At 50.3% G+C, this 27,809-nt stretch overlaps 1 protein-coding gene across 4 annotated transcripts; it reads left to right on the top strand.

Annotated features, from left to right (window-relative positions):
* Window positions 1-24: 24 nt before the first annotated feature.
* Window positions 25-26,378, top strand: GANAB (glucosidase II alpha subunit). 4 transcript variants are annotated; one of them, XM_055287836.2, is made up of 25 exons: window positions 25-161; window positions 7,014-7,118; window positions 7,271-7,379; window positions 7,629-7,756; window positions 15,576-15,755; window positions 16,200-16,265; window positions 17,060-17,129; window positions 17,303-17,390; window positions 17,473-17,569; window positions 17,829-18,009; window positions 19,715-19,868; window positions 20,069-20,304; window positions 20,400-20,526; window positions 20,629-20,708; window positions 20,948-21,091; window positions 21,223-21,319; window positions 21,612-21,713; window positions 21,895-22,138; window positions 23,856-23,920; window positions 24,085-24,161; window positions 24,271-24,345; window positions 24,521-24,634; window positions 24,758-24,870; window positions 25,040-25,140; window positions 25,281-26,378. In XM_055287836.2, the coding sequence occupies exons 1-25, from the start codon at window positions 124-126 to the stop codon at window positions 25,388-25,390; spliced, it is 2,901 nt and encodes a 966-aa protein (XP_055143811.2). In that variant the 5' UTR covers window positions 25-123; the 3' UTR covers window positions 25,391-26,378. The 4 variants fall into 4 exon arrangements, with proteins under 4 accessions (XP_055143811.2, XP_055143865.2, XP_055143904.2 ...); XM_055287890.2 differs by having other exon boundaries at window positions 17,060-17,133; window positions 17,307-17,390; XM_055287929.2 differs by lacking the exon at window positions 16,200-16,265.
* The last annotated feature ends 1,431 nt before the right edge of the window (window positions 26,379-27,809 follow it).

Below are 27,809 nucleotides of genomic sequence, written 5' to 3'. Positions count from 1 at the left end.
AGCTGCCCGGCGGCGCTCAGGCCGAACCAATCATAAGGCCGGAAGGGGCGGGAACTAGGATACGTGGCTGAGCGCGCGCGGTGGGACGGGAGGTTTGGGGTCAAAGAGCAAACTCGGCACAAGATGGCGGCGGTAGCGGCAGTAGCGGCGCGTAGGAGGCGGTGAGGAGCCCGGAATCTGGGGGCCCGCCTGGGACGCCCCTAGATCCCCCAAGTCCCATTCCACTCCTTCCTGTGTGTCTCTTGACACTCTGCCACCCCTGGCCTCGTGAGGAACCTTTGTTCTTCTGGAGGCGGCCTCAGACGCCTCCGGTCTCCCCGTGGTAGATCCGAGCGACGCTGGGGGCCTTGCCTCTGGGGCTCCGGGCTCCCGCCCGGCGGCTTAGTAAAGCCGCAGCTGTGCGTCTTTCTTGGTCTTGGCCGCTCTCAGCCGCCGCCCTCCTTCGGCTGCTTGCGGCGGTCAACGTCGCCGCCCCCTTCCTCTAGTGCGCGGGGTCGTCGGGGCGGGGGAAAAGCTGCGGCCTGGCCTCGGGGAATGCAGCCTGCGGCCCTGCGGCCCCTCGGCTGAGCTGGAAGCACCGGGCCAGCAGTTAAGCCTGTACTACCCTTCTGGCTCTACTCCCTAGAGCTCCGAATCTTTCTCTGCCCTTGTCTTCACGTGAGCACCAGCTCTGGCTTAGTTCAGTGTCCACGGTCGCTGGGCACGGCCCAGGGTCCAGTAAACTCACGGCGTGGATGGTGTTGCTCAAACACAACATGTAATCGAATGGCTTGGTCCACGCTCTCGGGTTTATATTACTGGGGGAAAAAAAGATTGGAAACGTATCACCAGTGCCACAAATGTTTACTAGGACCTAACGGATATACTGGGGTGGGGTAGGCGTGTACTCTCCGAAGCGATGAAGAAAGCGTGGATCATAAACTCAGTTCTCTGGGAGCCTGTGATCTGAAACAATAAATGGGTGCAACTTGCCCTGCAGCTTATTCCTGACTTTGGCCTATGAACACCACTCTTGGGATGGTCAAGGCATCCGTGAATTCCTTAGGACCCTCCAACAGGTCATATCTGAAAGATGCTTTAGGAATCCTATCTCCATTGGCATCTTTCAGAACCAGTTTTACAGACTGTGCAAATAGGGCCCCAGAGGGTATTTAACTCACTGTACTTCATTTTTTTTTTTTTTTTTTTGAGACAGAGTCTCGCTCTGTTGCCCAGGCTGGAGTGCAGTGGCCTGATCTCGGCTCACTGGAAGCTCCGCCTCCTGGGTTCACGCCATTCTCCTGCCTCAGCCTCCTGAGTAGCTGGGACTACAGGCGCCCGCCACCACGCCCGGCTATTTTTTTTGTGTTTTTAGAAGACACGGGGTTTCACTATGTTGGCCAGGATGGTCTCGATCTCTTGACCTCGTGATCCACCCGCCTCGGCCTCCCAAAGTGCTGGGATTACAGGCGTGAGCCACCGCGCCCGGCCTCACTCACTGTACTTCTATTTACTGCTGCTTTTGGCAGGTGGACGTGGGTCAGTGGCCAAGAGTACCTGTTGCAGTCACTCAGGTCACTCACTGCAGGACCTGTGCCGCATGTCTTGCTATAGAGTTTTCTGGTGGCATTTATTCTGCTTGCTGTACTAATACTTCTGCTTGGCCTATTAAACCACAGTGCCTAGTATTTTCTTCATTTTTCTGTCTGGCTTGCTGTGGAACAGTTGTTTCGTACATTCCTCTGGAGCTCGAGGAGAGTCCTGTGATGAGATCACAGTACACTCTATCTCATTTCTGGTAATCTTCTTTTAGCTTTCAAGCAGATGCTGAAGCTACTGCTAGATAACTAGATACAATGCGTATAATAGACCCTGTCTTTAGTTACCTTATTATAGGTTGTCAAATTTTATTTATTTTTTGTTTACTTATTGAGACAGGGTCTCACTCTGTTGCCTAGGATGGAGTGCAGGGGTGCAATCTGGGCTTACTCCAGCTTCCACCTCCCGAGTTCAAGCGATTCTTCTGCCTCATCCACCCGAATCCTGGGATTACAGACGTGTGCCACCGCGCCCAGCTAATTTTTGTATTTTTAGTAGAGACCACATTGACCAGTCTTAATTAATTTATTTTTTTGAGACAGAGTCTTGTGCTGTGGCCCAGGCTGGAGAGCAGCGGTGCAAATCATAGCTTATGCAGCCTCAAACTCCTGGGTTCAGGCAGTCCTCCGGCTTCAGCCTCCTGATTAGCTGGGACTACAGGCACCTGCCACCATGCCTCGCTACTCTTTTTTAAGTAGAGACGAGGTCTTGCTATGTTGCCTGATCTTCCCTTTTTGACCTCCCAAAGTGCTAGGATTATAGACGTGAGCCACCGTGTCTGGCTGGTTGTAAAACTTTATTGCTTAGAAGAACCCTCCCACCACCAGTTTGAAACACTTTCTCAGAGTATGCTCCTATTCTGCCCATATCAGTGTCACTGGGAGAGCATGTTTAAAATGTGGTGTCAGCCGGGCAGGATGGCTCACACCTGTAGTCCCAGCACTTTGGGAGGCCGAGGCTGGTGGATCACCTGAGGTTGGGAGTTCGAGACCAGCCTGACCAACGCAGAGAAACCCCGTCTCTACTAAAAATACAAAATTAGCCGAGTGTGGTGGCACGCGCCTGTAATCCCAGCTACTTGGGAGCCAGAGGCAGGAGAATCTCTTGAACCCACGAGGCAGAGTTTGCGGTGAGCTGAGATCGTGCCATTGCACTCCAGCATGGGCAACAAGAGCGAAACTCAGGTTCAAAAAAAAAATTAAAAATAAAATGCGGTGTCCAGGCTGGGTGCAGTGGCTCACGCCTGTGATTCCAGCATTTTGGAAGGCCAAGGTGGAAAGATTTCTTTAGCCTAGAAGTTCAAGACAAGCCTGGGCAACTTTTTTTTCTTGTTTTTGAGACAGAGTCACACTTTGTCACCCAGGCTAGAGTGCAGTGGTGCGATCTCGGCTCACTGCAACCTCTGACTCCCGGGCTCAAACCATTCTAATTCCTCAGCCTCCCCAGTAGCTGGGATTATAGGCATGTGCCACTATGCCTGGCTAATTTTTGTATATATATATTTTTTTCGAGGTGGTGTCTCGCTGTGTCGCCCAGGCTGGAATGCAGTGGCATAACCTTGGCTCACTGCAACCTCTGCCTCCTAGGTTCAAGCAATTCTGCTGCCTCAGCCTCCTGAGTAGCTGGGACTGCAGGCATGTGCCACCATGCCCTGTTAATTTTTTTTTTTTTTTTGTATTTTTAGTAGAGACGGGGTTTCATCATGTTGGCCAGCCTGGTCTCAAACTCCTGATCTCAGGTGATCCACCCACCTCAGCCTCACAAAGTGCTGGGATTACAGGTGTGAGCCACCACGCCTGGCCTAATTTTTGTATTTTTAGTAGAGATGGAGTTTTGCCATGTTGGCCAGGCTGGTCTCAAACTCCTGATCTCATGATCTGCCCACCTGGGCCTCCCAAAGTGCCGAGATTATAGGTGTGAGCTACCGTGCCTGGCCGATTCTTAACAGACATTAAAATTTGAGAATCTCTGTTTAGGATTTACTCAGAATCCTAAGGATGAATCCTGGATGAATATATTCTTCAAACTAACTTATTTAAATAAGCCTGTTAGTCTCTGTCATTTCATAGCACATTGGGAAATTGACAATTCGTGATAACCTTGGGATGATGGTCCTCAGTGAGACAGGCCCATTTCATGCTGCTAGTGATTAGTGTGCTGTATTGTGCATCATGGTAAAGCACATGGGCCCCAGAGTCAAGCACAACTGAGTTCAGTTCATTTCATCCCTTACCAGCTATTTAATCTTGGGTGAACTATTCAACCTTTTATGCTTTAATTTTCCCATCTGGAAATGAACCCCAACCCTATATTCACCAAGAAAACAATGGAAGAAAGGGAAAAGAAGTATGCATGTAAAGAAGTGGTTGTGAACCCAGGTTGCTCATTAGAGTTGTCTAGGGAGCTTTAAAAAAACTAGCCAGCGGGGCGCGATGACTCAATGCCTGTAATCCCAGCACTGTGGGAGACTGAGGCGGGCGGATCTAGGTCAGGAGTTCGATACGAGCCTGGCCAACGTGATGAAACCCCGTCTCTACTAAAAATACAAAAAATTAGCCGGGCATGGTGGTGGGCACCTGTAATCCCAGCTACTCGGGAGGCTGAGGCGGGAGAATCGCTTGAACCCAGGAGGCAGAGGTTGCAGTGAGCTGAGATCACGTCACTGCACTCCAACCTGGGTGACAGAGCGAGTCTCCATCTCAAAAAAAAAAAAAAAAAAAAAAAGTCTGATGCCCAGACTCCTCTCTGATTAAGTTAAAATCTTTAGAAGTGAGACCAGGTCACTGATACTGTTAAAAACTGTAGGCAGGCTGGGCACAGTGGCTCACACTATAATCCCAACACTTTGGGAGGCCAAGATGGGAGGACTGCTTGGGCCCAGGAGTTTAAGACCAGCCTGGGCAACAAAGTGAGGCCTGCTACCAAAAAAAATTTTTATTTGTTTGTTTATTTATTTATTTATTTATTTATTTATTTATTTATTTATTTTTGAGACGGAGTCTCGCTCTGTCGCCCAGGCTGGAGTGCAGTGGCGCAATCTCGGCTCACTGCAACCTCCTCCTCCCGGGTTCACGCCATTCTCCTGCCTCAGCCTCTCTGAGTAGCTGGGACTACAGGCGCCCGCCGCCACGCCCGGCTAATTTTTTGTATTTTTAGTAGAGACGGGGTTTCACCGTGGTCTCGATCTCCTGACCGCGTGATCCGCCCGCCTCGACCTCCCAAAGTGCTGGGATTACAAGCGTGAGCCACCGCGCCCGGCCAATATTTATTTTTTTTGAGTCAGAATCGCTCTCTGTTGCCCAGGCTGGAGTGCAATGGCGTGATCTGCTCACTGTAACCTCCGCCTCCTGGTTCAAGCAGTTCTCCTGCCTCAGCCTCCCGAATAGCTGGGATTACAGGCCCCTGCCACCACGCCTGCCTAATTTTTGTATTTTTAGTAGAGATGGGGTTTCACCATATTGGCCAGGCTGGTCTCGAACTCCTGAGCTTGTGATCTGCCCACCCCGGCCTCCCAAAGTGCTGGGATTACAGGTGTGAGCCACTGCGCCTGGCCAGGAAAAAAAAAAACAAAAACACAACTTTAAAAAAAATCAGCTGCGTGCTGTGGCGAGCACCTGTAGTCCCAGCTACTTGGGAGGGCGAGGCAAGTGGATCACTTGAGGTCAGGAATTCAAGACCAGCCTGGCCAACATGGTGAAACTCCGTCTCTACTAAAAATACAAAAATTAGCTGGGCATGGTGGTGTACTCCTGTAATTCAGTTACTTAGGAGGTTGAGGCACGGGAATTGCTTGAACCTGGGAGGCGGAGGTTACGGTGAGCTGAGATCATGCCACGGCACTCTAGCCTGGGTGATGGGGTGAGACTGTCTCAAACAAAAAAGCAAAAAACAAAAACTGCAGGCAGAATTAAAAACTAGTAATATAAAGTGATTACCCAGGCCCCTAGGGGTACATTAGGGCTCAGAACCTTTTAGCTATTGTTATTTTTTTTCAGCTTTGGGTAGTGATGGTGGTGTTTTGAAGATACAGGAGTGGAAATCAGAGAAACAGGCTGTCTAGGGTGCTAGGGATGTTAGGACCCTAGGAACTGTAATCAGCAGGCTAGCTGAGGGTACATCTTTTTTTTTTTTCTGAGGTGGAGTTTTGCTCCATCACGTAGGCTGGAGTGCAGTGGCACAATCTTGGCTCACTGCAACCTCTGCCTCCCAGGTTCAAGCGATTCTCATGCCTCAGCCTCCTAAGTAGCTGTGACTACAGATGCTCAACGCCATGCCCAGCTAATTTTTGTATTTTAAGTAGAGATGGGGTTTCATCATGTTGGCCAGGCTGGTCTTGAACTCCTGACCTCAAGTGATCCACCCACCTCAGCCTCCCAAAGTGGAGGGATTACAGACGTGAAGTGAGCCACCGTACCCAGCCCTCATCTTTAGCTCTTTAACTTTGCTTCCACCCAATGCCTTGCCGATAGAAAGGTGTGGCTTGCTTTGTTTCTCTGTTCCACGCATATGGTACTACCATTTCCTCCGAGACTGGCTGTTACTGCTCCTTTCCTCTGAGAGGCTGATGTCACCAGAGTCAACCCCAGGGCCTCTGAAGGCGAAAGATCCTCTGTCTACTCTGCCTTTCTTTTTTTTTTTTTTTGGAGATGGAGTCTCACTCTGTCACCCAGGCTGGAGTGCAGTGGCGCAATCTCGACTCACTGCAAGCCCCGCCTCCCGGATTCACGCCATTCTCCAGCTCCAGCCTCCCAAGTAGCTGGGACTACAGGCGCCTCCCATCACGCCCAGCTAATTTTTTGTATTTTTAGTAGAGACGGGGTTTCACCATGTTAGCTAGGATGGTCTCGATCTCCTGACCTTGTGATCTGCCCGCTTCGGCCTCCCAAAGTGCTGGGATTACAGGCATGAGCCACCGTGCCCGACTTTTTTTCTTTTTTTTGTCTAGCCCTGTCGCCCAGGCTGGAGTGCAGTGGCCTGATCTTGGCTCACTGCAAGCTCCGCCTCCCGGGTTCACACCATTCTCCTGCCTCAGCCTCCCAAGTAGCTGGGACTACAGGTGGCCGCCACCGCACCCAGCTATTTTTTTTTGTATTTTTAGTAGAGACGGGGTTTCACGGTGTTAGCCAGGATGGTCTTAATCTCCTTCCTGGTGATCCGTCCACTGCAGCCTTCCAAAGTGCTGGGATTACAGGCGTGAGCCACCGCACCCAGCCTACTCTGCATTTCAAAGGGAAGGTGTGAGTGAACCAATTTCTCAGGCCTGATCCTTAACCCTGTGTCCACTCTGCCTTCTTTTGTATTTGATGTGACTCCATCTTTCTCCCCTCTTTCCTCAGCTATCTTCTAGTGCTGTGACAGGAAGAAGCTTTTCCTTTTGAAGGGGGTCCCTTCTGACCACCATGCTGATTGCTCCATCTTTGTCCTTTTCTCCATAGGTCTTGGGCATCTTTGGTACTGGCTTTTTTAGGGGTCTGCCTGGGGATTACCCTTGCTGTGGATAGAAGCAACTTTAAGACCTGTGAAGAGAGTTCTTTCTGCAAGTATGATATTTCTGGGAGAGAGGGATGGAATGTAGGGTAATGTGGGAGGTGTCTGTGGCAGATGGAGTGCCTAAGGACACTGCAGGTGATAGAGGGACCTAGGGACATTGCAGGTGGCCCTTTATCTTACTTCCCAACCCTTCACTTGGCAGGCGACAGAGAAGCATACGGCCAGGCCTCTCTCCATACCGAGCCTTGCTGGACTCTCTACAGCTTGGTCCTGATTCCCTCACGGTCCATCTGATCCATGAGGTCACCAAGGTCAGGAGAGACAAGGAAGAGTCTGATGGGGGTGGGGGCAATGGCTGTGGGGTAATTTGGGAAGGGGGAAATTGTGGCCAACATCTTGTCCCAGCCTAATCTTTGGACTTTTACTTTATGAAGAAATGTGATCTTGGCCTTTAGGCAAAGGGCTCAAAGGAAGAAACCCCTTAGGAGAGAATGGGTTCAAAGAGCATTCCATGGTGTAACCCATTTCCTTTCTCCAGATCCAAACCTCTGTCCCCGCAGGTGTTGCTGGTGTTAGAGCTTCAGGGGCTTCAAAAGAACATGACTCGGTTCAGGATTGATGAGCTGGAGCCTCGGCGACCCCGATACCGTGTGCCAGATGTTTTGGTGGCTGATCCGCCAGTAGCTCGGTAAATTTTTCCTGAGAAACATCCATTTCTGTGGCCCCTTTCTCCTTCCTGATCAACGTTTTTTTGGTTGCTGACATGCTTTCCCAAAATAAGGTAGTAGATAACTAGCATAGCACCTTGCCATACTCCTCAACCTTTCCCCACCTCTTTTTATGTTTTACTTTTCTCTTTATCCCTTTATCCTCATTTATTCATTCAGCAAACAAGTATTGCTTTTTCCTCCCTGACAGGCCTGGGCTGGATGCTGGTTGTATAAGTAGAAATAAACAAGGCCCTGCTTATTTACAGATCTAGTCCTCCAGGAATACAATGTCTACCTGCTTGCTTGTTTGCTTCCTTCCTTCCTTTCTTCCTCCTTTCCTTTTCCTTAGATATTCAGAATAGGAGGCCGGGCGCGGTGGCTCACGCTTGTAATCCCAGCACTTTGGGAGGCCGAGGCGGGCGGATCACAAGGTCAGGAGATCGAGACCACGGTGAAACCCCATCTCTACTAAGAAAAAAAAATACAAAAATTAGCCAGGCTCGGTGGCGGGCACCTGTAGTCCCTGCTACTCGGAGAGGCTGAGGCAGGAGAATGGCGTGAACCCGGGAGGCGGAGCCTGCAGTGAGCCGAGATCGCGCCACTGCACTCCAGCCTGGGCAACAGAGCGAGACTCTGTCTCAAAAAAAAAAAAAAAAAAAAAAAAAGATATTCAGAATAGGATTACTCAGATTCTTGTGTCATGATACCCTGTCATCAGTGTTCCATGTATCCATCCATGACTTTCTCTTAAATACATAATTTAGAAAATAACATAGTGGCCGGGCATAGTGGCTCATGCCTGTAATCCCAGCACTTTGGGAGGTCGAGGTGGTCAGATCACGAGGACAGGAGTTGGAGACCAGTTTGGCCAACATGGTGAAACCCCATCTCTACTAAAAATACAAAAATTAGCCAGGTGTGGTGGTGCGCACCTGTAATCCCAGCTACTCAGGAGGCTGAGGCAGGACAATTGCTTGAACCCAGGAGGCAGAGGTTGCAGTGAGCCGAGATGTGTCACTGCACTAAAGCCTGGGCGACAGAGTGAGACTTCGTCTCAAATACTCCACCCTGTAAACTGTCCACTCAGCCCAACCGTATCGCACTGTCCTGTACCCTTGACTGCTCCAGGTGTAGGTAGTCGTTATTCTGAAGCTTATCATTCCTTTGCCTTTTTTTGTTCTTACAGTTGTATTATGTGTGTATACATATGCACACATATGTCTGTGTGCCTAAGCAATAAATTATATATATTTTTTGTTTTTGAGCTTTACAGAGGAAGTATCTTAGTGCATGTGGTCTTCTGGGGTTTCCGTTTTTCTTTTTTCTTTTCCTTTTTTTTTTTTTTTTTTTTTTTTTGAGATGGAGTCTCACTGTTGCCCAGGCTGGAGTGCAATGGCGCAATCTGCGTTAGCCAGGATGGTCTCTATCTCCTGACCTCGTGATCCGCCCGCCTCGGCCTCCCAAAGTGCTGGGATTACAGGTGTGAGCCACCGCGCCTGGCTGGGTTTCCGTTTTTCACATAACTTTAATTAATGCCATTTCATATAGCTCTAGTTCATTCGTTTTTACTGCTGCATATTATTATGTTGTATGAATATACCTCAACTGATTAATCCATTTCTAGGTTGATAAGCCTTGGGATTGTTTCCAGTGTTTTGCTGGGCCAAAGTGTTGCTATGAACCTTCTTGTACATGTCTCCTGTTATGCTTGCTCAGGAGTTTCTCTTTGGTATATAACTAGGAGAGGAATTGCAGGATTGTAGAATATGGAGATGATCAACTTCCCAAGATAAAGCCAAAGTGGTTTACCAATTTACACTTCACCAATGATTTATAAGAAGGCCTCATTGAAGCCAGGCCTTCTTATGAGCCAGCGGCTCATGCCCGTAATCCTAGCACTTTGGGAGGCCGAGGTGGGTGGATCACGAGGTCAGGAGTTCAAGACCAGTCTGGCCAACATGGTGAAACCCCATCTCTACTAAAAATACAAAAATTAGGCCGGGCACGGTGGCTCACACCTGTAATCCCAGCACTTTGGGAGGCCAAGGCGGACGGATCACAAGGTCAGGAGATGAAGACCATCCTGGCGAACATGGTGAAACCCCATCTCTACTAAAAATACAAAAAAATTAGCTGGACATGGTGGCAGGCGCCTGTAGTCCCAACTATTTGGGAGGCTGAGGCAGGAGAATGGCGTGAACCTGGGAGGCGGAGCTTGCAGTGAGCTGAGATCGCGCCACTGCATTCCAGCCTGGGCGACAGAGCGAGACTCCGTCTCAAAAAAAAAAAAAAGTTAGCTGGGCATGGTGGCACGTGCGTGTAATCCCAGCTACTTGGGAGGCTGAGGCAGGAGAATTGCTTGAACCAGGACCCGGGAGGCGGAGGTTGCAGTGAGCTGAGATTGCGCCTCTGCACTCCAGCCTGGGTAACAGAGGGAGACTCAGCCTCAAAAACAAAAAAAGTCGTCATTGATCTCCATCCTTTCCAACACTTGATACTGTTGGACTTAAGTTTTGTCAATGATTTGTGTATAAAATGACATCTCACAGTGGTCTTGACTTGGTTGTCTTTCCTAGTTTCTTTTATTTACTTTTTTAAAATTTTATTTTGAGACAGAGTCTCGATCTGTCACCCAGGCTGGAGTGTAGTGGCGTGATCTCGGCTCACTGCAACCCTCACCTCCCGGGTTCAAGTGATTCTCCTGCCTCAGCCTCCTGAGTAGCTGGGATTACAGGCGCATGCCACCACGCCTGGCTGATTTTTCTTTTTTTTTTTTTTTTTTTTTTTTTTTGAGACGGAGTCTCGCTCTGTCACCCAGGCTGGAGTGCAGTGGCGCGATCTCTGCTCACTGCAAGCTCCACCTCCTGGGTTCACGCCATTCTCCTGACTCAGCCTCTCCAAGTAGCTGGGACTACAGGCGCCCGCCACCACGCCCGGCTAATTTTTTGTATTTTTAGTAGAGACAGGGTTTCACCGTGGTCTCGATCTCCTGACCTCGTGATCCGCCCGCCTCGGCCTCCCAAAGTGCTAGGATTACAAGCGTGAGCCACCGCGCCCGGCCTGATTTTTCTATTTTTAGTAGAAATGGTTTCACAGTGTTAGCCAGGCTGGTCTCAAACTCCTGACCTCAGGTGATCTGCCTGCCTCAGCCTCCCAAAGTGCTGGGATCGCAGGTGTGAACCATCGTGCTGCCCAAGGTGTCTTTAAAAGAAAACACAAGGGCACAGGGCACAGTGGCTCATGCCTGTGATCCCAGCACTTTGGGAGTCTGAGGTGGGCAGATTGCTTGAGCCCAGGAGCTTGAGACCAGCCTGGGCAACTTTGCAAAAGCCTGTCTCTCCTAAAAGTACAAAAATTAGTCAGGTGTGGTGGCACGTGCCTGTGGTCCCAGCTACTCAGAAGGCTGAGGAGGGAGGATTGCTTGAGCCTGGGAGGCAGAGGTTGTAGTGAGCCAAGATCTTGCCACTGTACTCCAGCCTGGGTAACAGACCCAGACCCTGTCTGAAAAAACAAAAACAAAACCACACACACATACTTTTGCTGCACATGGTGGTACATGCCTGTAGCCTGAGCTACTCAGGGGGCTGAGGCAGGAGGATCTCTTCAGCCCAAGAGTTTGAGGCCAACCTGGGCAACAAAGTGAGACCCCGTCTCTTTCAAAAAAAAAAACAAAAAAACAGTTTTCTTGTTTTTTTGAGACGGAGTCTTGCTCTGTCACCCAGGCTGGAATACGGTGGCATGATCTTGGCTCACTGCAACCTCCGCCTCCTTGGTTCAAGCCATTCTCCTGGCTCAGGTGCCCCAGTAGTTGGGATTACAGGCACACACCACCATGCCCAGCTAATTTTTGTAATTTTAGTAGCAATGGGGTTTCACCGTATTGGCCAGGATGGTCTCGAACTCCTGACCTCGTTAATCCACCCACCTTGGCCTTCCAAAGTGCTGGGATTACAGGCGTGAGCCATTGCGCCCAGCTAGTTTTCATTTTAGTTTTAGATTTATAGGAAAGATGCAAGGATGAGAGTTCGTGCTTATCTGCACCCAGTTTTCCCTGTTTTTTTTTTTTTTTTTTTTTTTTTGCTTTTTTTTTTTTTTTAAGATGGAGTCTCACTCTGTTGCCTGGGCTGGAGTGCCGTGGCACAATCTCGGTTCACTGCAGCCTCTGCCTACTGGGTTCAGGCAATTCTCCTGCCTTGGCCTCCTGAGTAGCTGGGACTACAGGTGTGTGCCACCACCCCTGGCTAATTTTGTATTCTTAGTAGAGGTGGGGTTTCACCATGTTGGCCAGGCTGGTCTCGAACTCCTGACCTCGTGATTCGCCCGCCTCAGCCTACCAAAGTGTTGGGATTACAGGCATGAGCCACTGCGCCCAGCCTTCCCTATTCTTCTTCTTATTATTATTTTTGAGATGGAGTCTTGCTCTGTCGCCCAGGCTGGAGTGCAGTGGCGCGATCTCGGCTCACTGCAAGCTCCGCCTCCCAGGTTCACGCCATTCTTCTGCCTCAGCCTCCCGAGTAGCTGGGACTACAGGCGCCCGCCACTACGCCCAGCTAATTTTTTTGTATTTTTAGTAGAGACTGGGTTTCACTGTATTAGCCAGGATGGTCTCGGTCTCCTGACCTCGTGATCCACCCGTCTCAGCCTCCCAAAGTGCTGGGATTACAGGCTTGAGCCACCGTGCCCGGCCGGCCTTCCCTATTAATGTGACTATGGTTCATTTGTGATACCTAGTGAATTGATAGTGATACATTAGTTACTAAAGTTCATACTTGAGGTTTCTTTAGTTTTTGTGTATGTTCTTTTTTTGTTCCAGGATTTCATCCAGGATACCCTATTACATTTAGTTGTCATGTTTCCTTAGACCCCTCTAGACTGATAAAATTTCTTAGACTTTTCCTTTTTCTTGATGATCCTAAAGGTACTTTTGATAAACAGAAATTCCTAATTTTAATGTAGTTAGAGGTATCAGTCTTTTACCTTCTGTTGTTAGCCTTTTCTTTGTTGTGTTCTCTACCTCAAGGTCAGAAAAAAAAAAAATATATATATATATATATATCTTTTGAGACAGAGTCTTGCTCTGTTGCTCAGGCTGAGTGCAGTAGTGCGATCTTGGCTCACCACAACCTCCGCCTCCTGTGTTGAAGCGATTCTTTCTTCAGCGTCAGCCTCCTGAGTAGCTGGGACTACAGGCGTGAGCCACTATGCCCGAGTAGCTGGGACTACAGGCCTGCGCCACTATACCCAGCTACTTTGTGTATTTTTAGTAGAGACAGGGTTTCACTATGTTGACCAGGCTGGTCTCGAACTCCTGACCTCATGATCCACCTGCGTCGGCCTCCCGAAGTGCTGAGATTACAGGAATGAGCCACCATGCCTGGCCAAAAATGTATTTTTAAATTTTCTTCTAACACTTTTGCTTTCATTTATTTACTTATTTTGAGATCGGGTTATGAGACTGGCTAATTTTTGTATTTTTTGTAGAGATGGGGTTTCGCCATGTTGCCCTGTCTGGTCTTGAACACCAGGGCTCAAGCGATCCACCTGCCTTGGCCTCTCAAAGTGCCGGGATTACAATCATGAGCCACCGAGCCCATCCTAAAGCTTTTACTTTTAAATTTTAAGCAGGCTGGGTGTGATGGCTCACGCCTGTAATCCCAGGACGTCGAGAGGCCGAGGTGGACAGATCACTTGAGGTCAGGAGTTCAAGACCAGCCTGGTCAACATGGTGAAACCCCATCTCTATGAAAATACAAAACTTAGCCAGGGCTGGGCATGGTGGCTCACGCTTGTAATCCTAGCACTTTGGGAGGCCGAGGTGGGCGGATCATGAGGTCAGGAGATAGAGACCACGGTGAAACCCCGTTTCTACTAAAAATACAAAAAATTAGCCAGGCGTGGTGGCGAGTGCCTGTAGTCCCAGCTACTTGGGAGGCTCAGGCAGGAGAATGGTGTGAACCCGGGAGGCGGAGCTTGCAGTGAGCCGAGATCGTGCCACTGCACTCCATCCTGGGTGACAGAGCGAGACTACGTCTCAAAAAAAAAAAAAAACTTAGCCGGGCGTGGTGGTGGGCGCCTGTAATTCCAGCTACTCGGGTGGCCGATGCACAAGAATCACTTGAACCTGCGAGGCAGAGGTTGCAATGAGCCGAGATTGTGCCACTGCACTCCAGTCTGGGTGATAGAGTGAGAGTATCTCAAGAAAAAAAAATTTTTAAGTCATAATCTTTCTGCAGTTGATAGTTGTATCTGGTATTAGATAGCTATATGATATCAAGGGGTTGGGCGTGGTAGCTCATGCCTGTAATCCCAGCCCTTTTGGGAGGCCGAGGCAAGTGGATCACTTGAAGTCAGGAGTTTGAGATTAGCCTGGCCAACATGGCGAAATCCCATCTCTCTTAAAAATACAAAAAAAAATTAGCTGGGTGTGGTGGCACCTGCCTGTAATCTCAGTTACTTGGGAGGCTGAGTCAGGAGAATCACATGAACCTGGAAGGTGGAGCTTGCAGTGAGCGAAGGTTGTGCCACTGTGCTCCAGCCTGGCAACAGAGCGAGACTCCATCTCAAAAAAAAAAAAAAAGAGGCCGGGCGCGGTGGCTCACGCTTGTAATCCCAGCACTTTGGGAGGCCGAGGCGGGCGGATCACGAGGTCAGGAGATCGAGACCACGGTGAAACCCCGTCTCTACTAAAAAATACAAAAAATTAGCCGGGCGTGGTGGTGGGCGCCTGTAGTCCCAGCTACTTGGAGAAGCTGAGGCAGGAGAATGGCGTGAACCCGGGAGGCGGAGCTTGCAGTGAGCCGAGATTGCGCCACTGCACTCCAGCCTGGGCCTGGGCGACAGAGCGAGACTCCGTCTCAAAAAAAAAAAAAAAAAATGCATCATTTTTCTTCATATTTGGAAAATCATTTTTTTCCTGTATGGAAAATGTTTTTTCAATTCCATTTTTGAATAGTTCTCCTTTCCTCTCTCATCTGCTATGCCACCTCTTAGTATTTAGTACATTTGAAAAAGTAATAAGTGGGCCGGGCGCGGTGGCTCACGCTTGTAATCGCAGCACTTTGGGAGGCCGAGGCGGGTGGATCACGAGGTCAGGAGATCGAGACCATGGTGAAACCCCGTCTCTACTAAAAATACAAAAAATTAGCCGGGCGTGGTGGCGGGCGCCTGTAGTCCCAGCTACTCGGAGAGGCTGAGGCAGGAGAATGGCATGAACCCGGGAGGTGGAGCTTGCAGTGAGCCGAGATTGCGCCACTGCACTCCAGCCTGGGTGACAGAGCGAGACTCTGTCTCAAAAAAAAAAAAAGAAAAAAAAAGTAATAAGTGGCCAGACACAGTGGCTCACGCCTGTAATCCCAGCACTTTGGGAGGCCGAGGCGGGTGGATCACCTGAGGTCAGGAGTTCGAGACCAGCCTCAACATGGAGAAACCCCGTCTCTACTAAAAATACAAAATTAGCCAGGTGTGGTGGTGCATGCCTGTAATCCCAGCTACTTGGGAGGCTGAGGCAGGAGAATTGCTTGAACCTGGGAGACGGAGGTTGCGGTGAGCCCAGATTGCACCATTGCACTCCAGCCTGGGCAATAAGAGCGAAACTCAGTCTCAAAAAAAAAAAAAGTAATAAATATGCTTGGGTTTGTTTCTGGGCCCTTTATTTGGTTCTGTTGATTAACTTGTCTATCCCTGCTCTGTTACCACACTGCCTATTTCTTAACAGGTAGATTTCCCCTGTCTTCTAAAGTGTCATTACTCCTCTTGGCCCTTTGTACTTCCTTATGTTTCTTTTGATATGTTTCCCAGGCTTTCTGTCTCTGGTCGTGATGACAACAGTGTGGAGTTAACCATGGCTGAGGGACCCTACAAGATCATCTTGACAGCACAGCCATTCCGCCTTGACTTACTAGAGGACCGAAGTCTTCTGCTTAGTGTCAATGCCCGAGGACTCTTGGAGTTTGAGCACCAGAGGGCCCCTAGGGTCTCGTGAGTACAGGGGTTGGGACTGCAGGGAACCTAGTATGAAAGAGCATAGGGGTGTTTTGAGGTCTGGCACTGGGAGGAGACAGGGTGGTGGGCCAGCCAGGTAGGGCCTGGGGGCTGGGAGAAGCTCTCTGTCGGGGAGGGTAGGAACCAGACCTGGGTGCAGTTTTTTCCATTTCCTGTACAGACCAGGAGGCAGTCACTTTTGTCCCTGAGCTGTACCCTGGGCATCTCTGGGAGGCCTGCCTGGGTCTGTGTCTCCTTCTTCCCCTTCTCACATCATCACATTTCCCAGATTTATTTTCTTCATTTTTTTTAATTTTTTTTTTTGGTTTCTTTTTCCCCCCATCTCTGGAAGTTTGTCGACTGAAACTCACTTTTATGTTTCTGTTTTTGTGTTGGTTTTGTGCCTTTTTCCCCTTCCCTACCCATCTCCTGCTGCCCCAGTTTCTCGGATAAAGTTAGTCTCACGCTTGGTAGCATATGGGATAAGATCAAGAACCTTTTCTCTAGGTAAATCCATGGCCACTGGTACTGTATCTGTTCCTCTGCCCTTACCCATTCCTCACTCTAGCCTTCAGGGGGAGGTGCCCCAGACCCCTCCAGCCTTTCACTCACCCCACTTTCCCCTCCGTGTGATATCTGGTCCCGTTACCTGTTATCCTGGCTGGGAGCCCCCAGAAGAAGGAAGGTGAAATACTGAAAGTCAGGTCCTTCAGGAATGTAGGGAGCTTATTGCTTTGCCAGGGGATGGAGAGATGCTGCCTATTGCTGGGGTTCCTGACTCTCAGCTGAGGGGCACCTGAGGTTCTGGGCAGAGCTACTTGCCCTTAAAAGCATTTTTTGGCAGAACCTCTTGAAGTCCCTATGTATGTCTGTAGAGGCTTGGTACAGTATGACTCACATGCCTTTGCAAAGCCATTGTGTCAGGACAGGCGGCTGAGGCCCAGGGAGGGCACTTGGGGCCAGAATCTCTCAGTAGAGGCAACAGAGCCAGGATTGGCATTCATAACCCAGGCCCCTGAATCATCCTGCCTTTCTCTTCTGGGATGTTGACAGAGGCTGGTGTTCAGGCCTGTGCCTCCTGGTGGCACTTATTCCTCATTTTCCTTTCTCATTTCTCTCCCCATCCTTTGCCAGCTTATCTTCTCATTGTGGGTTCCCTCTCCAAGCTTTAACATTTAGTCCCTTCCCCCAATGCCTTCGTTCCTTTGGACCCTTGGCTCTCTATTCCCCAACCCCTCCTTCCACTAGCCCCTCGTCCCTGCCCCCTCTGGATTGGAGCAGACAGCTCTCCTACCTTCCAGGCAAGGATCAAAAGACCCAGCTGAGGGCGATGGGGCCCAGCCTGAGGAAACACCCAGGGATGGTGACAAGGCAAGTTGGAGCGGGTGGTTGGTTGGAGGATAGGGCTGGCTGGGAGGCTGGAGGGGATAGGCCCATGAGAAACTTGAACTTAGTCTCACCATCAGGGATGGGATTTAGTTGATGGGAGCGGGGAAAGAGAGAACTGGTATGATTGGAAAGTGGTCCTCTCTTTTTCTTAACAGCCAGAGGAGACTCAGGGGAAGGCAGAGAAAGATGAGCCAGGAGCCTGGGAGGAGACATTCAAAACTCACTCTGACAGCAAGCCGTATGGTGAGGGGCTCGGGTTCCTTGGGCTGGGGTGCAGGGCTCCTTTCCAAGCAGAAGCTCTGAAGCTTGTTTGTTTTTCTTCCAGGCCCCATGTCTGTGGGTTTGGACTTCTCTCTGCCAGGCATGGAGCATGTCTATGGGATCCCTGAGCATGCAGACAATCTGAGGCTGAAGGTCACTGAGTGAGTCCTATGGTGACATCAGGAAGATGGAGGTGGGCAGGAAGGAGTCAGGCCTTTAGGGAGATGGGTGTGCATATTGGATACTCCAGACAAGCATGGGTTACTTCTTGTGTCCAGAATCACCTTTGGTGATAGAAAATTTTTTGAGAAAGGACAAGAGGAGCCATTGCTTGTCTCTCACCTGTGTCTCTGGAGTGGAGTTAGCATATAACGTAGCCTGGGGCCAGTTAGCAGCCCAAGTCTGTCTGTTTGCCTGCAGGGGTGGGGAGCCATATCGCCTCTACAATTTGGATGTGTTCCAGTATGAGCTGTACAACCCCATGGCCTTGTATGGGTCTGTGCCTGTGCTCCTGGCACACAACCCTCATCGTGACTTGGGCATCTTCTGGCTCAATGCTGCAGAGACCTGGGTTGATATATCTTCCAACACTGCCGGGAAGGTGAGAGCACAGGCACGGGGAAAAAGGAGGGAGTGAAGCTTCCAGGCCTTGAGACATAGGTATACTAGGGGTATTAGCTATTTGGGGACTGGGTGAGAGAAGGGGCTGTGGGCCTGGTAGGCAGCATTTGAGTTCCCTAATCACTCCCAGGTGACACACGCTCACTCATATTCTTAGGGAAGACATTGCCTATTCTGGACTGACAGAATGCACTTATTATCAGTGTGTTATGTGCTAGGTACTCTTCTGGGTGCTGGGAATATAGTGTTAACTGAGGTTGAAAAGGTTCTGGGCTGGGTGTGGTGGCTCATGCCTGTAATCCCAGCACTTTGGGAGGCTGAGGTGGGCGGATCACCAGAGGTCAGAAGTTGGAGACCAGCCTGGCCAACATGGTGAAACCTCATCTCTACTAGTAAAACAAAAATTAGCCGGGTATGGTGGCGGACTCCTTTAATCCCAGCTATTTGGGAGGCTAAGGCAGGATAATTGCATGAATCTGGTAGGCGGAGGTTGTGGTGAGCAGAGATTTCACCACTGCACTCCAGCCTGGGTGACAGAGTGAGACTCTGTCTCAGAAAAAAAAAACAAAGGTTCTGACTCACAGAGAGGAAGACACGTTAAACACATAACAAAGGAGGCAAGATGGGGCCGGGCATGATGGCTCACGCCTGTAATCCCAGCACTTGGGGAGGCTGAGGCAAGAGGATCGCTTGAGGCCAGGAGTTTGAGACCAGCCTGGGCAACATGGCGAGACCCCATCTCTATAAAAACGTTTGAAAAATAAAAATAGGCCGGGCGCGGTGGCTCACGCCTGTAATCCCAGCACTTTGAGAGGCCAAGGCGAGCGGATCATGAGGTCAGGAGATTGAGACCATCCTGGCTAACATGGTGAAACCCCGTCTCTACTAAAAATACAAAAAAAAAAATCAGCCAGGCATGGTGGCGGGTGCCTGTAGTCCCAGCTACTTGGGAGGCCGAGGCAGGAGAATGGCATGAACCCGGGAGGCAGAGGTTGCAGTGAGCTGCGATAGTGCCACTGCACTCCAGCCTGGGTGGCAGAGTGAGACTCAGTCTCAAAAAAAAAAAAAAAAAATAATAATAATAATAATAATAAGATGATGCCGGGTGCAGTGGCTCCCACCTGTAATCCCAGCACTTTGGGAGGGTGAGGTGGACAGATCACAAGGTCAAGAGATGGAGACCATCCTGACCAACATGGTGAAACCCCGTTTCTGCTAAAAATACAAAAATTAGCTGGGCGTGGTGGTGTGCGCCTGTAGTCTCAGCTATTCGGGAGGCTGAGGCAGGAGAATTGCTTGAACTGGGGAGGTGGAGATTGCAGTGAGCTAAGATCACACCATTGCACTCCAGCCTGGCAAAAGAGTGAGACTCTGTTAAAAAAAAAAAAAAAAAAAAAAAAAAAAGTGCAAGATGAGTTTGGGGTGATTAAGTGCTAACAAAGACATGAAAGAGTCTTTGTTAGCACTTAACCACCCCAAACTGGTGGAGTAGGGGTGGGGGCTGTACTGCTTTAGATAGTGTGGTCCAGGAAAGCCTCACTGAGGAGGCCCCATTTAGTCTTACTGAAAGCAACTTACAAGAGCCAGTTCTGTGTGGACTGTGGGAGAAAATTGCTGCTTTTTGTCTTGGGGTTGGGAAATGGGAGGGCAGGGGGTGTCTGACCCCTCTGTGGTCCCCTATACAGACCCTGTTTGGGAAGATGATGGACTACCTGCAGGGCTCTGGGGAGACCCCACAGACAGATGTTCGCTGGATGTCAGAGACTGGCATCATTGATGTCTTCCTGCTGCTTGGGCCCTCCATCTCTGATGTTTTCCAGCAATATGCTAGTCTCACAGGTACATGGTTTTCCCTGACAGCCTCATTCTTCTGCTCTTTTCTTATCAGGAGTGATTCTATGTGTTTTCAGAGATCCTGTGCCCCAGCTTGTTTTCTAGGTCTGTACCCCTCAGCCTGCCTCTAGTTCACAAGTCTCCCTCAGTTTCTGGATGTTGGGCCTGATCCTCGTTGTGACCCCCATCCCTCGATGAACCTGCAGGAACCCAGGCGTTGCCCCCACTCTTCTCCCTCGGCTACCACCAGAGCCGTTGGAACTACCGGGACGAGGCTGATGTGCTAGAAGTGGATCAGGGCTTCGATGATCACAACCTGCCCTGTGATGTCATCTGGCTGGACATTGAACATGCTGATGGCAAGCGGTATTTCACCTGGGACCCCAGTCGCTTCCCTCAGCCCCGCACCATGCTTGAGCGCTTGGCTTCTAAGAGGCGGAAGGTAAGGGGTTGCAGTCACGCTTGGTCTTCTCAGGATAGGGCTGAAACATACTTTAGCCCTAAAGAGACCTGAGCACCCCTGTTCCTTGCCCCCAGCTGGTGGCCATCGTAGACCCCCACATCAAGGTGGACTCCGGCTACCGAGTTCACGAGGAACTGCGGAACCTGGGGCTGTATGTTAAGACCCGGGATGGCTCTGACTATGAGGGCTGGTGCTGGCCAGGTAGGCAGACCCAGAATTGAGGGAGAGGTGATTGGCCAGGGAGGTAGAATGGTGGCTCTTTTGCCCCTTAGGGAATTGAGAGCCACCCTTAACTTCTCCCAGGCTCAGCTGGTTACCCTGACTTCACTAATCCCACGATGAGGGCCTGGTGGGCTAACATGTTCAGCTATGACAATTATGAGGTAGGGAAGACCTCTCCCCATGACCTGTGTCTGTCTGTCCCACCTGCCTCCCTGAATCTCTCTCCGCTTGCCAACCCTTCTATGGTTGATTGCCTGCAACATATCAGGGGGCCTTGATGATCCGGGGAGGGCCCTGAAAAATGCATCTTTTTAGATTCCTGGGAGCTCTCTTCTCTGACACTGTTTGTCTTCTTCCTCCCCTCTGTCCTTCTGTCCCCATTTTCTGCCCACGTTCCCAGGGCTCAGCTCCCAACCTCTTTGTCTGGAATGACATGAACGAACCATCTGTGTTCAATGGTCCTGAGGTCACCATGCTCAAGGATGCCCAGCATTATGGGGGCTGGGAGCACCGGGATGTGCATAACATCTATGGCCTTTATGTGGTAAGGGGCTGAGAGAGGAGAGTTGGTGAAAAGAGGGAAAACAGCCCAGAGACTGAGGCCTAGGGAACTTGCACCAGATGACAGCTGGCTTTTGCTCCTCACTACCCCTCTTTTCTTCTCTCCTCACCCAGCACATGGCGACTGCTGATGGGCTGAGACAGCGCTCTGGGGGCATGGAACGCCCCTTTGTCCTGGCCAGGGCCTTCTTCGCTGGCTCCCAGCGCTTTGGTAAGGTTTAGAGAATGGAGCTGTGGCTGAAGGGTGTGAAGGCCAGATCTCAGGAGCCATGGACCTGGACCTGCCTCTCTGAGGAATGGGAGCTGCACACTGCATCTGCTTCCTCTCAGCTATGCGCTTTGAAGGAAGTCAGGGCGAGGGAGGTCCACTCCTTGTTCAAATGTTCTTGTGAACTGCATCTTCAGCAGGGTTCTGGGGACCCAGAGCAGATGTGGGAGGTCAGCCATGTAAAAAGCTGAACCCCTTTACCATGTGCAAACTCCCCACTTCTTGTCTTCCTCAGGAGCCGTGTGGACAGGGGACAACACTGCCGAGTGGGACCATTTGAAGATCTCTATTCCTATGTGTCTCAGCTTGGGGCTGGTGGGACTTTCCTTCTGTGGGGGTAAGACAGGGAGGAATTTGGGGTCTTGGTTTGGTGGGAAAGGGGCAAAGTAGAGGGCACAGGACCAAGGTGTTGTAAGCAAAGAGAGTTGAGAGTCCAAGTTAGGGCCTTGGGAAGTTTCTCAAGCAGTATCTCTCCTTCATCCTCTTTTCCAACCTGCTTCCTCTCTCCCCTCTACTAGCGGATGTGGGTGGCTTCTTCAAAAACCCAGAGCCAGAGCTGCTTGTGCGCTGGTACCAGATGGGTGCTTACCAGCCATTCTTCCGGGCACATGCCCACTTGGACACTGGGCGGCGAGAGCCATGGCTGTTACCATCTCAGCACAATGATATAATCCGAGATGCCTTGGGCCAGCGATATTCTTTGCTGCCCTTCTGGTACACTCTCTTATATCAGGCCCATCGGGAAGGCATTCCTGTCATGAGGTGAGGCATTCACTTGGGCTGTGAAGAGTGGGCTGAGGTGGCTGGGGGCATTAGGGACTGGGCTTCATCTCTGGGTCTCTTTCTTCACCCACCACAGCCTTGTAAAGGATGGAAAATCATTAAGGTCAAGCGTGAAGGGGAGCTTAATGGAGATGAATAATAGTAAACATTTAAAGAAAATTGCCAGCAGTCATAAGCTCTTTCAGAAAAATACAACAGGGTAATGGGATTAGGTGGTCATAAAAACCCTTTTTGAGGCCTGGCACAGTGGCTCACACCTGTAATCCCAGCACTTTAGGAGGCCGAGGTGGGCAGATCACCTGAGGTCAGGAGTTTGAGACCAGCCTGGCCAATATGGCGAAACCCCGTCTCTACTAAAAATACAAAAATTAGCTGGGCGTCGTGGCGCCTGTAATCCCAGCTACTCGGGAGGCTCAGGCACGAGAATCACTTGAACCCAGGAGGTAGAGATTGCAGTGAGCCGAGATTGCTCTACTGCACTCCAGCCTGGGTGAAGAGGGAGACTCCGTCTCAACAAAATGAAAAAAAAAAAAAAAAAAACTTTTTGAGAAGGCTGTGTGAGATGAGGCCTGAATGAATGGGACAGACCATGTTACATAGGAAGAATCTTCTAAGCAGAGGGAGTTGCAAGTACAAAAATTCTAAAGGAGAAGCCGGGCGCGGTGGCTCACACTTGTAATCCCAGCACTTTGGGAGGCCGAGGCGGGCGGATCACGAGGTCAGGAGATCGAGACCACGGTGAAACCCCGTCTCTACTAAAAATACAAAAAAATTAGCCGGGCGTGGTGGCGGGCGCCTGTAGTCCCAGCTACTCGGAGAGGCTGAGGCAGGAGAATGGCGGAGAGGCTGAGGCAGGAGAATGGCGTGAACCTGGGAGGCGGAGCTTGCAGTGAGCCGAGATCGCGCCACCGCACTCCAGCCTGGGCGACAGAGCGAGACTCTGTCTCAAAAAAAAAAAAAAAAAAAAATCTAAAGGAGAAATTAGTTTGTTATGTACTAGGAATAGAAAAAAACTCAGTATATCTTGAGTAAGGAAGCAGAAGGAGAGCTAGGAGATGAGATTAAGAAGAAAGTATGATCTGCTCCTGGAGGGCCTTGCAAGCCAGGGTTGTAAGCCAGGGCTGTGAAACATGCAAGGCGGCTACTGGCAGGCTGCTGTGCAGCATGGTTTCAGTAGGGGGCAGAGAAGAAGCAGGGAGATGGCTTAGGAAGTTAAATGACTAAGATTGGATTGTATAACTGAGACCTGAACCCCAGCCCGACTGTCTGACTGCAAACTCCTGGTAACCCCTGTGCTGTTCTTTTCTGTGTTTTTGAGACAAAGTCTCACTCTCGTCCCCCAGGCTGGAGTGCGATGGTGTGATCTCGGCTCACTGAATGCACCCCGCCTCCCGGGTTCAAATGATTCTCCAGCCTCAGCCTCCTGAGTAGCTGGGATTACAGGTGCCTGCCACCATGCCCGGCTAATTTTTGTATTTTTAGTAGAGACGGGGTTTCACCATGTTGGCTAGGCTGATCTCGAACTCCTGACCTCAGGTGATCCACCCGCCTCGGCCTCCCAAAGTGTTGGGATTACAGGCGTGAGCCACCATGCCCGGCCTGTGCTGTTCTTTTCTCATTGCCAGTTCCTGGAGGAGCATCTCTGACTTGTGCCAAAATTGAAAAGTTTTCCTTTATTGTCTTTCTTCCTTCCTAGGCCCCTGTGGGTGCAGTATCCTCAAGATGTGACTACCTTCAATATAGATGATCAGTACCTGCTTGGTGAGGAATGAGGACAGTTGGTGGTGGGTTGGCATTGGGCCAAGCAGCACTGCGGATGCCCAAGGAGGGACTAGTGAAGCTGGTGGTGCAGAGGGCAGGCACTTTGGTGTTCCCTGTTCTGGGAACTAATCCCCCTATTCAGAGTTGATTCTGGCATATTTTAGGGGATGCGTTGCTGGTTCACCCTGTATCAGACTCTGGAGCCCATGGTGTCCAGGTCTATCTGCCTGGCCAAGGGGAGGTGAGTTAAGGAAGGGCATGGTGGGGAAAGATGGTGGAAGCCAAAGGAGGCAAACAGGATGGGACCCCTGTGCACTGAGTGATCTGGTATCTTACCTCTTTTGTCACAGGTGTGGTATGACATTCAAAGCTACCAGAAGCATCATGGTCCCCAGACCCTGTACCTGCCTGTAACTCTAAGCAGTGTGAGTAAGCCTGGTCCAGCTGCCAGTTCCATCTCCCTATAAATTTCCAGAAGGAGAGAGAATGTGTGCCTTAGGGTCCAGTACCTACGTGGGCATACATGAGTAAGCAAAACATGCTGTGGGGCCCAAGGTTGGACAAGGGGGCAACTTCATCCTGGCATTGCTCTTGCCCTAGATCCCTGTGTTCCAGCGTGGAGGGTCAATCGTGCCTCGATGGATGCGAGTGCGGCGGTCTTCAGAATGTATGAAGGATGACCCCATCACTCTCTTTGTTGCACTTAGCCCTCAGGTAAGTGCACGGGCAGCGAGTCTCCTCAGCCATTTGCCTGCCTTCCTAGGATTCAGTTCCCTGGGGTTGTGCCCCTCACTCCCTCTTGGGCTCAGGCGCTCACCTATCCCACTTCTTACTCAGGGTACAGCTCAAGGAGAGCTCTTTCTGGATGATGGGCACACGTTCAACTATCAGACTCGCCAAGAGTTCCTGCTGCGTCGATTCTCATTCTCTGGCAACACCCTTGTCTCCAGGTAATGGGTCACCCGCTCTTCCTTGGCTGCCTTTGCTGGGGCCTGATCCTTATAGGGGCTCCCAGTTCACTGTGCTCTTTTCTCACATCCTGACCTTGCTTTGGGTCTCCTCCTCCCTTCTGTTCTGTTATTTTTCCCCCTGATGGACATCTGCTTTTGCCATCTCCAGCTCAGCAGACCCTAAAGGACACTTTGAGACACCAATCTGGATTGAGCGAGTGGTGATAATAGGGGCTGGAAAGCCAGCAGCTGTGGTACTCCAGACAAAAGGTGAGTGACCAATCTGGCCCCTAGGATGGGGGAAGGAGGGAAAGCCGGGGCAGGTTTAGGGATGCCCTTGCCTGTAGGAACGTAGTTGTTATGCTATAGCCCATTGGTATGACTATGACACTCTTTTATTCCTCCTCCAGGATCTCCAGAAAGCCGCCTGTCCTTCCAGCATGACCCTGAGACCTCTGTGTTGGTCCTGCGCAAGCCTGGCATCAATGTGGCATCTGATTGGAGTATTCACCTGCGATAACCCAAGGGATGTTCTGGGTTATGGGGAGGGAAGGGGAGCAGTAGTGCTGAGAGATATTCTTTCTTCTGCCTTGGAGTTCGGCCCTCCCCAGACTTCACTTATGCTAGTCTAAGACCCAGATTCTGCCAACATTTGGGCAGGATGAGAGGGCTGACCCTGGGCTCCAAATTCCTCTTGTGATCTCCTCACCTCTCCCACTCCGTTGATACCAACTCTTTCCCTTCATTTCCCCAATATCCTGTTGCTCTAACTGGAGCACATTCACTTAGGAACACCAGGAAACCACAGGGCCCTTGTCGCCCCTTCTCTTTCCCTTATTTAGGAGCCCTGAACTCCCCCAGACTCTATCCATTCATGCCTCTTGTATGTTGATGCCATTTCTTGGAAGAAGATGAGGGCAATGAGTTAGGGCTTCTTTTCCCCTTCCCTCCCACCAGATTGCTCTCCCTCCTTTCATTTCTTCCTCCAGGCTTTACTCCCCTTTTTATGCCCCACTGATACACTGGGACCACCCCTTACCTGGGACGGGATGAATGGATCAAAGGAGTGAGGTTGCTAAAGAACATCCTTTTCCCTCTCATTCTATCCTTTTCCTCTCCCCAATTCCTTGTAGAGCTGCTGCAGTTCTGAGAGGGGCAGTTCTACCTCTTCTGTCCCTTGGCAGAAAGACGTTTCCACACCTCTTAGGGGATGGGCATTAAACTTGCTTTGCCCTCTTCTTGTCTCCTTTGAGGGGCATTTCAGATGGAGAAATCAGTTGTGGTTTCATTGAATCATGGTCACCTGTATTTATTGCTAGGAGAAGCCTGAGGGTGGGGGGAGATGATCATGTGTGCTCGGGGTTGGCTGGAAGCCCTGGGTGGGGGGTTGGGGGAGGACTAATGGGGAGTCAGGGGGAATATTTGTGGGTATTTTTTTTACTTCCTCTTGGTTCCCAGCTGTGACACGTTTTGATCAAAGGAGAAACAATAAAGGGATAAACCATAAATAACTGGTGGTAGTCTGGATTCTAGTTCTAGCCTGAGCCACAGACCCTAGAAGCCTAGAGACCTTACATTTACTTTCCTTTTTTTTTTTTTTGAGACTGAGTCTCACTGTGTTGCCCAGGCTGGAATGCAATGGCGTGATCTGGGCCTACTGCAGCCTCTGCCTCCTGGGTTCAAGCAGTTCTTGTGCCTCAGCCTTCGGAGTCGCTGGGACTATAGGCATGCGCCACTATGCCCAGCTAATTTTTGTATTTTTATTAGAGATGGGGTTTCACCATGTTGGCCAGGCTGGTCTGGAACTCCTGACCTCAGGTGATCCACCTGCCTCGGCCTCCCAAAGTGCTGGAATTACAGGAGTGAGCCACTGCGCCCTGCGTCTTTTTTTTTTTTTTTTTTTTTTTTTTTTTGAGACAGAGTCTCACTGTGTCGCTAGGCTGGAGTACAGTGTGTGATCCTGGCTCGTTGCAACCTCCACCTCTTGGACTCAGGCAGTTCTCCCACCTCAGCCTCCTTAATAGCTGGGATTACAGGCACCTGCCACCATGGCCAGCTTAATTTTTGTATTTTTAGTAGAGATGGGGTTTCGCCGTATTAGCCACGCTGATCTTGAACTCCTGACCTCAGGTGATCTGCCCGCCTTGGCCTCCCAAAGTGCTGGGATTACAGGCATGAGCCACCGTGCCTGGCCATGGGCCTTAACATTTTCATTTGGCTTCAGCATAAGCATCCTTTTTGGGTTTTTTTTTTTTTTTTTTTTGAGATGGAGTCTCACTGTTGCCCAGGCTGGAGTGCAATGGCATGATCTCGGCTCACTGCAACCTCTGCCTCCCAGGTTAAGCGATTCTCTTGATTCAGCCTCCCGAGTAGCTAGGACTACAGGCACCTACAACCACGTCTGGCTGATTTTTGTATCTTTAGTAGAGATGGGGTTTCACCATGTTGGCCAGGCTGGTCTCGAACTCCTGGCCTCAAGTGATCCACCTGCCTCGGCCTTCCAACGTCCTGGGATTACGTGGATGAGCCACTGTGCCCGGCCAGCATGAGCATCCTTGATTCAGCAAAATGAGCAAGTGCAAGCCTTCCTTGGGTTGCTAGATGTTTTCATAGAAGAGCCCAGCAAGATCATCACATTTTAGTAGACCTAGTTAGTAAGTGGTGATCAGAGCCAATGGAGTCCCTCTTGGATAGAAATAGCCATAAGGTCAGATAGCTGTTTCTCAAACTAAACTTTTGGGGGATGTGGGGGTTTGAGGAGACATAGTTTCCCTCTGTTGCTCAGGTTGGAGTGCTGGGAGTGCTGTGGCATGATCCCGGCGGCTCATTGCAACCTTGACCTCCCAGGCTCCTAAAGTTCTGAGATTACAGGCATCAGCCACTGTGCCCAACCTAAAGGCTTCTGCTTGTAGCTAACAGCACTTTTGTTTTGTTTTTTT

Source organism: Symphalangus syndactylus, chromosome 1, assembly GCF_028878055.3.
Source record: "Symphalangus syndactylus isolate Jambi chromosome 1, NHGRI_mSymSyn1-v2.1_pri, whole genome shotgun sequence".
Lineage (NCBI taxonomy): Eukaryota > Metazoa > Chordata > Mammalia > Primates > Hylobatidae > Symphalangus > Symphalangus syndactylus.
This window is presented reverse-complemented; position numbering and strand designations above follow the sequence as displayed.

What these genes read in the sequence shown, in the direction of transcription:
- GANAB (XM_055287836.2), top strand. Translation starts at nt 124, where the DNA reads ATGGCGGCGGTAGCGGCAGTAGCGGCGCGTAGGAGGCG. An exon ending in GAAGAGAGTTCTTTCTGCAA is followed by an intron (nt 7,119 to 7,270) that starts GTATGATATTTC and finishes TTCACTTGGCAG; the next exon opens with GCGACAGAGAAGCATACGGC. An exon ending in CAGAGGGCCCCTAGGGTCTC is followed by an intron (nt 15,756 to 16,199) that starts GTGAGTACAGGG and finishes CTGCTGCCCCAG; the next exon opens with TTTCTCGGATAAAGTTAGTC.